The sequence below is a fragment of the Gracilinanus agilis genome, chromosome 3 (genome assembly GCF_016433145.1).
Source record: "Gracilinanus agilis isolate LMUSP501 chromosome 3, AgileGrace, whole genome shotgun sequence".
In the NCBI taxonomy this organism is placed as follows: Eukaryota; Metazoa; Chordata; class Mammalia; order Didelphimorphia; family Didelphidae; genus Gracilinanus; species Gracilinanus agilis.
Window position 1 is genome coordinate 404,657,442 of NC_058132.1, and position 13,971 is coordinate 404,671,412.

A 13,971-nucleotide genomic window follows, 5' to 3' on the forward strand; every position below is an offset into this window, starting at 1 on the left:
CAACTTTGAAAACTGTAAAAGCTATGATCAATAAATGATCATTCATATATTGACATGGTTCTGTGCTCCTTGTTAGCAGCCTGCTTATTCACAGCTTTAACTGTCTTGGCAGCTGAAATGTCCAAGAGTGGATGAGTCATAAAGAATAATTTTTTCCCACGAGGATTATCTTATGACCAGTGGTTGGTAAGGAGAGAATATGTGGTGGTAGGACAGATTAAGGGCCAGACCGGGTCAGGAAGAATTTCTGACCTAAATAATTGGGGATATGTATTAATTTCTCATGAGTAGGACAAGTCAAAATAATACAAATGACAATAATACCTAAATTATTTTATTTATTACCAAGAACAATTCTCTTGTCATTTTTAATTATGTCCAACTCTTTATGACCCCATTTGAGGCTTTCTTGGCAGACACAGGAGTGGTTGGTCATTTCCTTCTCCAGCTCATTTTACAGATGAGGAAACTGAGGCAACTGGGTTAAGTGACATACAGGGTCATAGAGCTAATAAGTAATCTGAGACTGCATTTGAATTCAGAAAGATGAATCTTCCTGACTCTATCCAATATGTCACCCAGCTGCCCTCAGATAGATCAGCACCCCAGGTAGATTTCTAGAAATAGGTTGCGAAGACTTGACAAAGAAAGGAGTTTCCATGCCGGAAGAGCCATACAAGGGCTCACTCAGATCCCTCTCCAACTATCGTCTCTCAAATATTTATTTTTGTGACTGATGGTCACAAGATTAGCAAATTTTTTTGTTGTTGCTAGTGAATTACATTAATTTGCTTAAAAATTTTGTCTTGGTAAATTCTGCCCTGAGGAAACCAAAATGTCTAGGTAAGGGGGAAAGTTGCAGTTGCTGGTCTGCCCTCTATTAGGCTTTATTAATTCCAAATCAAAATGGTGCCAACATATACCTTTCATTCAGGAAAGAATGAAGCCCTCTCTACTTCTTCAACTAATAAATATTTATCAAGGACTTACTATGTGCCAAGCACTGGAGAAGCTTCTTCTCAATGAGAAGAATGGCCCTTCTCTTCAATGAGCTTACAATTTAATGGAGAAAATAATGTTTATATAAGTATTCATAAATATAAAAGATCCATACAGAGTACACACCAGATAACTTTAGAATGTAAGACTCTAGCAGCCAGGGGAATTTAAGACTTCCTGAAAAAGGTAGTGTTTGAAATGTGTCTTGAAGTAAGCTAGGATGTCTAAGACTCAGAAGGGAGGAAGTATCATCTTCTAGGCATAGGGAAAAGGCAGGAGATGGAGCATGATGAGTTTAAGTAGCAGTAAATCAGCATGGAAGAACTCTGTAGAAGCCAAGAAGCCTGGAAAGATAAGAAGAGGCTACTTGTGAAGAGCTCTAGGTACCAAAGAGGGAAATTAAGATCTGTAATCTATTCTAGCAGCCAGGATATTTACCTGAATATAATTTATCAGACGTTTCAGAAGGAGAGAGAGAAAATATTGCAAAGCATGCTAGAAAGAAATAAATGCTAGAAAGAAAAAAAAAAAGAAATGCCAGAATCAAATGCTAACATCTAGAGTATGCAAACCAGGTTTATGGATCATCCTTACCATGTTTTAGAATGAAGCATTATCAAATGTTACAAAAGAACTGTGTTGTATAAGTGGTAAGAAGATTGGATCTGATATTGTATATTAGAGTTCAAGTCCCAGCTCTGATAATTATTATTCTTATCCCTCTGGCTCAACTCAATCATCTGTTTTTTCTTTTTAAAAATATTTTTCAATTATATGTAATAACAATTTTTAACATTCATTTTCTAAAAGTTTGAGTTCTAAACTCTCTCCGTCTCTTACTCCTCCTATCCTTCCCTGAGGCAGTAAGCAATTTTATATAGGTTGTTCATGTGCTATCATGCAATAAATATTTCCACATTTGTCATGTTGTGGAAGAAGGCATATAAAAAAATTAAAAGAATAAAGTGAAAATCTTCAGTCTGACACCATCAGTTCTTATCAAAAGATGGATAGCATTTTTCATAATGAGTTCTTTGGAATTATCTTGGATCATTTGAGCATCGTTTTTTATCCATAAAATACACAGGCTGAACAGAAAAATTTTAAATTTTTTTCTGGCTCTTAATCTATTACTGAGTCTCTTACCTGTGTTTCTCATTTGAAGCTCAAACACTGAAATAGTGTCATCACAGAGATAATACGAAATGATGAATCTCCGATCCTTATCAATACAATCATCTGTGTCAAGTTTTGCAAGAAACCGAAGCACGTGACTGACAAGACCAAAGCTAAATAGGAAGGGGGGGAATGACAAAAATGAAAATTTTCAACATTTTTTTCCTCTCAGATACATTTAAACACTTTCCATTATAAGATATGTAATTTTATCTGAACATGCGAATAATAATCTCACAATTATTTGCAAAATAAATTCTCCAAAGTAAAAGAGAAGATACTAAAAAAGGAAGGTTCTTGTTAAGGTTCTGAATTTTCCAGGAGATATTCCCCACCCCCTAACATACAACACCTATTGTTGCCATATAACTGAGATTAGGGATATGAGGTACCAATAAAATAATGTCATCTAAGTCAAAGAGGTGGTGTGGAATAGTAGGAAGAAAGGTAGGCTTAGAATGATAAAGACCTGGGTTCAAACTCTTCTTCTGATAGTTATGAGCTGTGTCATCCTGAGCAAATCTTTTAACCTATCTTAACCTCAGGCTACTCTTAAGATTTACCTATTAAGTGATAAACTAGCAATCTAGAATTATGCCCAAAGAGTTATAAAACTGGGTATACCCTTAGACCCAGTGATACCACTATTGTGTCTATTTCTCAGAGTGATCAAGGAAATAAGGAAAAGAACTTCTATGTTCTAAAATATGTATAGCTGCTCTCTTTGTGGTGGCAAAGAACTGGAAACTGAACCAATGTCCATCAATTGGGGAAATGGCAAAACAAGTTGTAACATGTGATTGTTATGGACTACTACTGCACCATAAGAATGATGAGGTTAATTTAAAAAAATTAGAAAGACCTAAAAGAAATTATGAAAAATGAAATGAGTAAAACCAGAAGAAAATTATATATAGCTATAGATTTGATGTTTGAATTTGTAAATGTCCACCTCCAGAGAAAGAACCAATAAATAGAAACACAAATGATATAACTTTATATATACATTTTTTGGTCAAATGTTCCTTCTCTAATAAGGGAGGAAGATACTTGGGAATTCAATGTAATCAATAAACAAATATTTTAATCATAAACTAGTTCTGAACTATATTAGTGGTTGTGGTTTTCATACTAGATATTCCTTCCAATGAAAAAATCACAGATCTTTGGCCATATAATCACAGGGTCATAAATCTAGAGCCGGGAATGATCTTAGAGGTCATCTAACCCAATTGCCTCGTTTTACAGATGAGAAAACCGAAGCAAAGAGGGTTAAATAGCTTGTCCCTCTACTAGTATCTGAGGCTGAATTTGAACTCAGGTCTTCTATTACTCTCCAAAACAGGACCAAGAGTTAAAATCAAGCAATTGGCTCCAAAAGGGCTAGTCCCTAAGAAAATTATCATAGTCTATCTGCAGAAGTATATCTGCTGGTATATCCGCTGGCATCAACTAATGGGATTTTTAAGGAAAGTGAACAGTTAGTTCCATTACCAATGGACTCAGTCATGGGAGGTTTTTAATAATAATAATAAAGAGCCCTAAAATATATCTTTTAAGCAATGTCTTTAGCAATTTGTCCAGCCTAGAGATGATACAGCAAAATAACACAAGACCACATGATTCTCTTTCTTAGAACGCATCTAGACAAAGGCAAAAGCAGTTAATTTGCAAGTGTCCTATGTTAGATTTCATTCTTTCCTTCCTCAGAAAGGTGCAAAAAAGAGCCTCTTCAAGTCACAGAACAGAAAAAGAACTCCTGTGTCTTTGTAGATCAGCCTAGGTATGTGAGCAAAAACACTCTGTGTGGATAGAATTTACTCCCCAGGACCCTCTTACCCAGCATCTCATTTGCCTGTTTACGCTATGTGCTAACGTGGGGAGGATATATTTTGGTGTGACCCAGCCTCTTTCTCTCTTCTTCCCAGAATGTGGCTGTGGAGGCTAGGGGGAGAGCTTGGCAGGAAAGTTAACTCACGTGGTTATACTTAAGCTTTGTACTTCTGTTATTTATTTCTTCTACTTCAAATGATTACTAATAAATCTTATAAAATATAATACTTGGAGTTATTGATATTAATTTAAATCTTAAACTCTAAGTTGTTGCCTGCATGCCAGCTAAAAGAATGCTCATAAATCAGCATCTAAAAAGCCATTTCTATACAGTAATTGAAGAGCACAATAGTCAAACTTTAACAACAGGGTGGTTTCTGGTTCCACCTTGGCCTGTCCCCAGTTGGCTTATACACCAGGAACACTAGTTCCTGGTGTATATGAGTTTTTTTACAGAAGTGGATTGACTAAAGGAGACACAAGTTTTTCTTCAACTGCTTAAAAAAGCAAGTATATGAAAGGAAGTATGGTTCAAGAAAGGGTCTTGGATCTGGAGGAAGAAGATCTGAGTTAAAATCTCCATTCTATTCTCTCTCCAACTCCCTAACATTGACTAGTTATATGTCTATCAGCAAAATATCTTATCTAATCTTCAGTTTCCAGAGCTATAAAATGGGCATAATGGTATCTATAGTAACTACTTCACAAGATTGTCACAAAAATCAAATAATATGAATAACATAAAGTGGTTTGCAAACTTTAAAGCACTAGATAAAGCTCAAGTATGATTTTAAATTAAACTTTAATTTTTAATGAAACGTTTTCAATGAACAAAAATCTGCCTTTTCTCCATTCCATCCCTCCCTCCACTAAAAAAGAGGAAAACCAAAATTCTTATTAGAAAAACATGCCTAAGAAAAAAATGTCTCAGTCTGTACTCTGAGTCTATTATCTCTCAGCAGTTGATTACCATGTTTTATCATAAGTCCTAGATCACTTTGTATCAGTTCATGCATGTCTTCTAAGGTTTTTCTAAAACCATTATATCCATCTTTTTAAAGAACAATAGTATTGTCATATTCATATATAATAACCTGTTCAATTGAGGGGGCACCAGTTTCCAGTTCTCTGCTAAACCTCAGTTAATTAAATCTACAATGGCTATTCTTTAGCAGTCTGTTCTCTCATAAGATAGAGATTAGTCCTATTATGTCTAGAAATAAATCTCACACTAGTTTTACCCCCTGTGAAACATTAATGATATCTTTATGTATGTAGGTATATATGCCATATAAATTTATACTTCTAATTTATAAATTATAGAATTGTAGTTCTATTAAAGCTTCTAAGTGACTAGTTTAATCCAATATCACATGTATTGCTATTCTCTGATCTAAAACCTCTATAATATACAAACTATGACAGAATATTCTAAGGATTTCACACTCTCCAATCTAAATCAGTCAGGTTAGATTTCATCAATCAGGTTAGAACCTAACAAGACTAAATCTTTAGGAAAATTAGTGTAACTCAGTGATGAATATATAACTAATCTGACTTAAGCACTAATTTCAATTATGTTGCTTTCCTGGCCATTGAATCACAGGTTTTTAGAGCTGGAAGAAACTTTAAAGAATATCTAGTCCAGACTTCCCCAAAATCACATCGAATGTAATATAAACCAGATCCTGGATCTGAGTCAATATCCCATAGTCTCCAAATGAAGCACTCATTTACTATAAATTGTTAAATGGATCTCTATCTCCTACATGAGAAGATTTATTTTTAATATACTGAATAATGTCTAATTCTGGGCTTTGAATAAAGGCTCAGGTTTTTCCTTCAAACTTCTTTATTCATTCCTTTTTTCCCAATGAATCCAAGGAATGCTCTTTACATTGTTTACCCTGGAACATCTTCTATCTTAGGTCAAATGAAAAGTGAGATTGTGGTTTCTATCCTGATCAGTAAACAAAAACCAGATTAGGCCAGGCATGTCTGCGAGCATCGGGGCAGTGTCCTTGAGTCTAGCATTGAAAAGTTTCAAACAAATCCATTCCTAACTGGGAAGAACCTGATTTCTTTTTAGACACTGGAATCCTAGGACCAGGCATGTGATTTTTCATTACCACCAAGTAACTGGGGAGGGACTGAGAGAATGATGGACTACCTTGTGTAAATGGAATTAGCTCATCCTCATTCATTGCTAGACTCTAGCCATCAGAAATAATGTCACCCCACCCAACTTAGTGGGGAGGGGAGATCAGTTACCCACACGTGACAATAAGTAACAAATCAAAAACAAGGGACTGCCCTTTGGACAGTCCAAAACAGTGTTGAGGCTGCCATTTGTCCACTGGAAATTGAAGGTGGATGCAGGAAGTGAGGAAAGATGGATGCTTTCTTTTAAATATGATGGTAACTTCCTATGGAAGAGTTGGTGCTTTTAACTTGGTGTAGAAGCAAGAGATCTGGCTGAGACCTCAGCTGGCTTCCCTCTGAATTGTCACGTGGGTAAGTTAGGCTGACTTCCTTTCTCCTCCCTTGGCGTTTCTGGAGGCTCTACCCTCAGGGAGGCCTCTCTGGCCTCTCTAATTGTAAAAGGCCTTGTGGCTAGAAGGCTTGTTTAATTAACCTCTGTGCTCCTCTGCTGGGGCCTCTAAATTCTCATCCGGTCTGGACCTCTGGTCTGGGCCAGAGTTTCTCTCTCTCTATTTCCCTACCTTCACCCTTCCTAATTGTAAACAAACTTCCATAAACTTCCACATAAGCCATCCTGACTTGGGTCTATTAATTTGGAAATGTGTTGATCTGATTCCTGGCGACCATACCTTAAATATCTAGTTTCCCCTTTTACAACCTCCTTATGGTCTATTCACCAATCATAAATGCCTTGGGATGTTTAGGGGAAGGTGGAATAATGAGCTTCCAAAATTGTATTTAATGTCTCAAAGAAGTTAGTATCTTTGTCTTTGATCACCAAGTGAGATCACTGACCAATTAATTTATTGGTTGTTGCTAGCCTGCTCAATAAATTGATTTTCTTACCTGGAAATTGTCTTCAAAGTTTTAATCATCACATACAATAACATCTATCTGCTCTCCATCTAGCTCTAATGGCCCTCCATTCTCCCTAGCCAAATTTTATTTCCACTGCACTTCAACAGAGACACCTTATCTCAGACTTTAGTAGCTCCAAGTTGCCTACTCTCCTGTGCCATACTCAGCCATGCTTCTGTGGCTTTGTTCTTAACTGCTTCCATCTGCAATATCCTCATACTCCCTTTTGTCTATCCCAAATACCAACTGTCCTTCAAGGTCCAGATCAAGTCCTACCCATTCTATCAAGCCTCACGTCTTTGCTCTAGCCTTCATTCATCTCCTAATTCCTCCAGTATGGGGATGCCACCATACAGTTTATCACTCTCAGATAGGGCAACTGGAAAGAATGCCAGGTCTGGAATGAGAAAGACCCATCTTCCTGAGTTCAAATCTGACCTCATACACTTACTGTCTGTTTGAGCCTGGGTAAATCACTTAACTCTGGTTGCATTAGTTTCCTCATTTGTAAAATGAGCTAGAGAAGGAAATGGCAAACCACTCCAGTAGTCTCTGCCAAAAAACTCCAAAATGGGTTCACAAAGATTCAGACACAACTGAAAACAACTAAACAAAAAAACTTGTTTATAAATTCTCTGATATTATTTGTTATTCTTTTTCATGCATTAGTTTTATCTCAATTCCTATTTCTTAGGGTCTGGAATCTATCTATATTTTTTTTAAAGTTACAGTTCTTCTGGCAAGACTAAGGCTAGCTGCCTTGTGAAGGAGGCTAAGTTGCTAAAGACACTTTCCATCTTGAGAAGTTTTCTTAGGACCAAGACTAAAGGAGCAGCTAGATGACTCAGGGGATTCAGAGTGAGTCCTAGAGAGTGGAGAACCCGGGTTCAAATCTGACTTAAATACTTCCTAGCTCTGTGACCCTGAGTAAGTCACTTAACCCCCATTGCCTAGCCCTTACCGCTTTTCTGCCTTGGAATCAATACAAAATATTGTTACTCTAAGATGGAAAGTAAAGGTTTTTAAAAATAAAAAAAAAAAAAAGAATGGGGGCAACCGGGTAGCTCAGGGGGGATTGTGAGCCAGGCCAAAGATGGGAGGTCCTAGGTTCAAATCTGGCCTCAGGCACTTCCCAGCTGTGTGACCCTGGGCAAGTCACTAAGCCCCCATCACCTAGCCCTTACCACTCTTCTGCCTTGGAACCAATACACAGTATTGATTCCAAGATGTAAGGTAAGGGTGAAGTTTTTCAGAAGAACAGAAGTTGTTCAAAGCCTTCCAAGGGACTATATAGACAGAAAATGATTAGGCTTTCCTTTAGGCACACAGAGCAGCAGCCATGGTAGTATACGTAGGCAGTTCCTCTCCTCAAACCTATACCTCTGAGGAGAGTGAAGAGACTGAGCAACTCTGCTGGATCACTAAGGGGAAAAAAATACTCTGGGAAATGTGAAGGAACTGGAGATCTTTCCATATATCTTTCTCCCTGCTACCTGTGACAAGATGCTTCATGTTTATGAACCTGTTTCCTCATGAGTAAATTGATGGGTTGAAATAGTTGGTTTTTATTTTTTATTCTAATAACAAATTTCCATGTAAATTTTCTGAAGTTATATGATGCAAATTGTCTCCTTCCCTTCTTCCCCACCTCCTCCCAGAGCTGGCAAGCAATTCAATCTGGGTTATATATGTATTATCACACAAAATATATTTCTGTATTATTCAAGAAATAGTTGATCTCAGCTCAAAGATTCTGTAAATACCCTGAGCAATATTTTTCTCCATCTGGTAGTCAAGAAGCCCTTTCTTAAGGATAAAGATCAGGATTAAAGAAGGAAGTCAAAATGGAGAGAAATAGACAGACAATAATCATAACTGTGAATGTGAATGGAATGAATTCACCCATAAAACAGAAGTGGAAAGCAGAGTGGATTAAAAACAAGAATCATACCATATGTTGTCTAAAAGAAACACAATTGAGGCAGGGTGACATATACAGGGTAAAAGTCAGAGGCTGGAACAGAATCTGCAATTGAGACAAAGAGGGCAGGAAGAGCAATCATGATTTCAGACAAAGCTAAAGTAAAAATAGATTTGATTAAAAGAGATAAGGAAGGAAATTACATCTTTATAAAAGGTAGTATAACTAATGAAGAAATATTAATATTCAACATATGTGCACCAAATGGCTCATCTGCTAGATTTTTCAAGGAGAAACTGAAGAAGCACAATTGAACCAAAAAGTAAGTAAGAAAGAAGGTAAGTGAATGAAATGTTAGAAAAATCAGTGTTAATAGATATCTGGAGAAAATTGAATAGGAGTAAAAAGGAAAATAACTACTTTTCAGTAGCACAAGGTACATATACAAAGATTGACTATGTACTAGGGCATAAAAACAAAGCAAATAAATGCAGAAAAGTAGAAATAATAAATTCAACTTTTTCAGATCATAATGCAGTAAAAATCATAATAAGAGCTCATTGAGAGGAAAATTTAAAATTAATTGGAAACTAAATAATTTAATTCTTCAAAACTAGTGGGTCAAAGAACAAATCAAAGGAACAATTACTGATTTTTTTGAAGAGAATGACAATGAGGAGACAACATATCAAAATCTATGGGATATAGCCAAAGCAGTTCTTAGGGGGAAATTTATATCCCTGAGTGCCTAAATCAACAAAATAGTAAGGGAGGAGATCAATGAATTGGGCATGCAACTTAAAAACTAGAAAAAGAATAAATCTAAAAACCCTATATAAAAACTAAAAATCAAAGGAGAAATTAGTAAAATTGAAAGTAAAAGAACCAATAAATAAAACTAGGATCTGGTTCTTTGAAAAAAACAATAAAATAAAGTATTTGTTAATCTAATTTTAAAAAGAAAGAAGAGAATCAAATTAATTGTATCAAAAATAAAAAGGGTGATCTCACTTCTAATGAAGAAGAAACTAAGGCAATTATTAAGAGCTATTTTGCCCAATTTTACAACAATAAATGTTTGATAGAATTCACTTGTGAATCCATCTGGCCCTGGGGATTTTATTCTTAGGCAGTTCCTTGATGACTATCCTATTTATTCTTTTGTTGTAATTATCCTACAAATTCTAGGCAATTTGTAATTTTATAAATATTCATCCATTTCACCTAAATTTTCCTATTTAAAGAACAAATCCCAGTACTCTACAAACTATTTGATAAAATAAGCAAAAACGGAGTCTTTCCTAATTCTTTTTATAACACAAATAAGGCACTGATTCCCAAGCCATGAAGACCAAAAACAGAGAAAGAAAACCATAGATTAATCTCCTTAATAAACATGGGTGCAAAAATTTTAAAGAAAATGCTAGCAAAGAGACTATAGCAAGTTATCACAAAGATTATTCACTATGACCATGTAGTATTTATACCAGGAATGCAAGGATGGTTTAATATTAGGAAAATCATCTACATATTTGACTATATCAACAACGAAACTAACAGAAATCACATGAGTATCTCAACAGATGTAGAAAAAACCTTTGATAAAATACAACACCCATTCCTATTGAAAACACTAGAAAGTTTAGGAATAGAAGGGCCTTTCCTCAAAATAATAAGCAGTATTTATTTAAAACCAATAGCAAGTACCATCTGCAATGGGAATAAGTAAGAAGCCTTCCCAATAAGATCAGAAGTGAAGCAAGGACGCCTAATATCATCACTATTATTTAATGTTTTACTAGAAATATTAGCAGTAGCAATTAAAGAAGAAAAAGAAATTGAAGGGATTAAAGTAGGCAATGAGGAAACTAAACTATCACTTTTTGCAGATGATATGATGTTATACTTAAGAGAATCCAAGAAAATAAACTAAAAAGCTAGTGCAGATAATTAATAACTTTATCAAATTAGCAGGATACAAAATAAACCCACACAAATCATCAGCATTTCTATATATTTCCAACAAAACTCAACAGCAAAATTTAGAAAGAGAAACTCCATTTAAAATCACTCTGGAAAAAAATAAATGAAATAAAATCACTCTGGACAATATAAAATGTTTAGAAATCTATCTGCCAAGACAAACTCAGGAATTATATGAACACAACTATAAAACACTTTTCACACAAATAAAACTAGACCTAAACAATTGGAAAAACATTAATTGCTCATGGGTAGGATGAGATAATATAATTAAAATGACAATCCTATCTAAATTAATTTACTTATTCAATGTCATACCTATCAAACTACAACAAAGAACTTTTTTATAGAATTAGAGAAAATTATAACAAAGTTCATCTGGAAGAACAAAAGATCAAGAATATCAAGGGAAATCATGAAAAAAAATATGTGAAGATGGTGGCCTTGCAGTACCAGATCTTAAATTGTACTATAAAGCAGTGATCATCAAAACAACATGGTGATGGCTCAGAGAAGGGTAGATCAATGGAATAGACTCAGGGTAAATGACCTCAGCAAGATAGTGTTTGACAAACCCCAAAATCCCAGCTTTTGGGATAAGAACTCACTATTTGACAAAAACTGCAGGGAAAATTGGAAAACAGTATGAGGAAAATTAGTTTTAGATCAACATCTCACACCCTGTACCAAGATAAATTCAAAATGGGTAAAAGACTTACACATAAAAAGGGAAATTATAATTAGGTGAACATAGAATAGTATGCCTGTCAGATCTATGGGAAAAGGAAAAATTTAAGACCAAGCAAGAGAAAAAGAACATTACAGGATGTAAAATGAATAATTTTGATTATAGTAAATTAAAAATTAAAAAGTTTTTGTACAAACAAAACCAATGCAACCAAAATTAGAAGGGGAACAACAAACTAGGAAAAAATTTTTCTAATAAAACTATCAATAATCCTATGAAAAAATGTTCTAAATCTCTCCTGATTAAAGAAATGCAAATCAAAACAACTCTGAGGTACCACCTCACACCTAGCAGGTTGACCAATATGACAGTAAAGGAAAATAGGAAATGTTGAAGGGGATGCAGTAAAATTAGGACACTAATGCAGTACTAGTAGAGTTGTGAATTGATACAACCATCCAAGAAGGCAATTTGGAATTATGCCCAAAGGACTTTAAAAGACTGCCTGCCCTTTGATCCAGGCATACTACTGCTGGGTTTGTACCCCAAAAAGACAATAGGGGAAAATACATATACAAAAATACAATATTCTTTGTAGTGTCAAAAAATTGGAAAACGAGGAGTTGTTCCTCAATTAGGGAATGGCTGAACAAACTGTGTTTATGACAGTAATGGAATATTATTGTGCTATAAGGAATGATGAACTGCTTGATTTCTATATAAACTGGAAAGACCTCCATGAACTGATGTGGAGTGAAATAAGCAGAACCAAAATATTGTGCACAGTAACTGAAACATTATGGGATGATCAAGTTTTTTCAAAAACTTTGTTAATAGCAATGCAGTGATCCAAGACAATCCCTAGAGATTAATGAGAAAGAATGCTATCCACATCAAGAGGATGAACTGTGGGAATAGAAATGCAGAAGAACAATATATGATTTATCACTTGTTAATAACGATATATGATTTGGGGGTTTGGTTTTAAAAGAGTACTCTATTACATAAATGAATAATATGGAAATAAGTTTTGAGTGATAATATACTGTATAATTCAGTGGAATTGCTTGTCAGCTCTGGGATGGGAGAGGTAAAAAGGGAGGGAGAGAATACAAATCATGTAACCATGGAAAAATACTTTTAAAAAAAGAGTAAAAAATGTTTTAAAAGAAGCTCTTTCTTAAGTCCAACTGAAATTCTTCCTCCTTCGGCTTCATTTCTCTCCAAACAAGTGGAGCGAAACTTGCTCTAAACAACAACTAAAATGTTACTTTAATCCATTTCCCAATTCATGGTTAAGCACCATGTGGTATATGTCATAGAATCTTATATTCAATAGTATATATTTTTAAGTAGATTGGTTCATCCATTAACAACCTTATTTTCTTGCACTGTGTATTCTATTTCTTTGGTTTTTACTGTTTTTAAAATCTTAGCTTATGCATAGGACTTCTTGCTGAATTGTACTGGTTACTATGGAAACAGGGTCATAGGTTTGGGTAGAATTTGATGGAGACACATTCTGGACCCAGTGATTAGTAGACATGAAGCAAAGTTAGAAATGTCTGTACCTGTAGAAGCAACTCAGCTGATAGAATAGCATTAAACCGTAAGTCATATGTCACTGGGAATGTGATTTTCATGACCACTTGTGAATTAAAACCAAAATTATACTATTTATAAGCAGGATTTTTCAAGTGGGTTTTGTATAGTACAGAAAAAATAGGAAAAGAATGCCTCAAACTAAAAAAAAAAAGTCCATTCCCCTGAGATCCAAAACCAATTTATTAACCAAGGAAAATTATTTTTTTCCAACATTGGTTTTCCAAAAGGCAAAATTTACTCCCCACCTTATTTCAAGTGACTATCCCTAAAAACAGCAATCAGCTAATATATCAAAACTACAATTCTCATTACAGAGCAATAGGAGTTTTCTATTGGAGTCACTATATCACCAATAAGAATTTATAATAACATATTTTGGATCTTTGTATAAGAGATTAAAATGCAAAGGGCTTTCATTTCAAAACATGAGCTCTTATGTAATTTCTTACCTTCATATCTAGAAAATTTATATCAATTTATAATAATTGTTAGCAAAAATACATATCAATCACTATTCACACATGTTGCATGTACCTCAAAATACTGGAAAGCATCATCCATGGATTGTGTCAACTTTACCTAATTCAATCTTTAAATAAAGGCACTCAATGGTATACAGAATTATAGTTTAATAATTTTAGAGAGTTGCTTAATATAAAAGGTTTTGCCTCATCTAAAGTTACCCAGCAAGTATCTATCCAAAGAA

General features: G+C 34.7%; 1 protein-coding gene across 1 annotated transcript in view; it reads right to left on the reverse strand.

Annotated features, from left to right (window-relative positions):
* Window positions 1–13,971, reverse strand: part of EFHC2 (EF-hand domain containing 2) — a 163,116-nt gene that overhangs the window by 70,195 nt on the left and 78,950 nt on the right. The window contains exon 9 of the mRNA XM_044669224.1: window positions 2,146–2,288. Within this exon, the coding sequence (XP_044525159.1) occupies window positions 2,146–2,288 (143 nt within the window). The remainder of the gene's footprint in view (window positions 1–2,145; window positions 2,289–13,971) is intronic.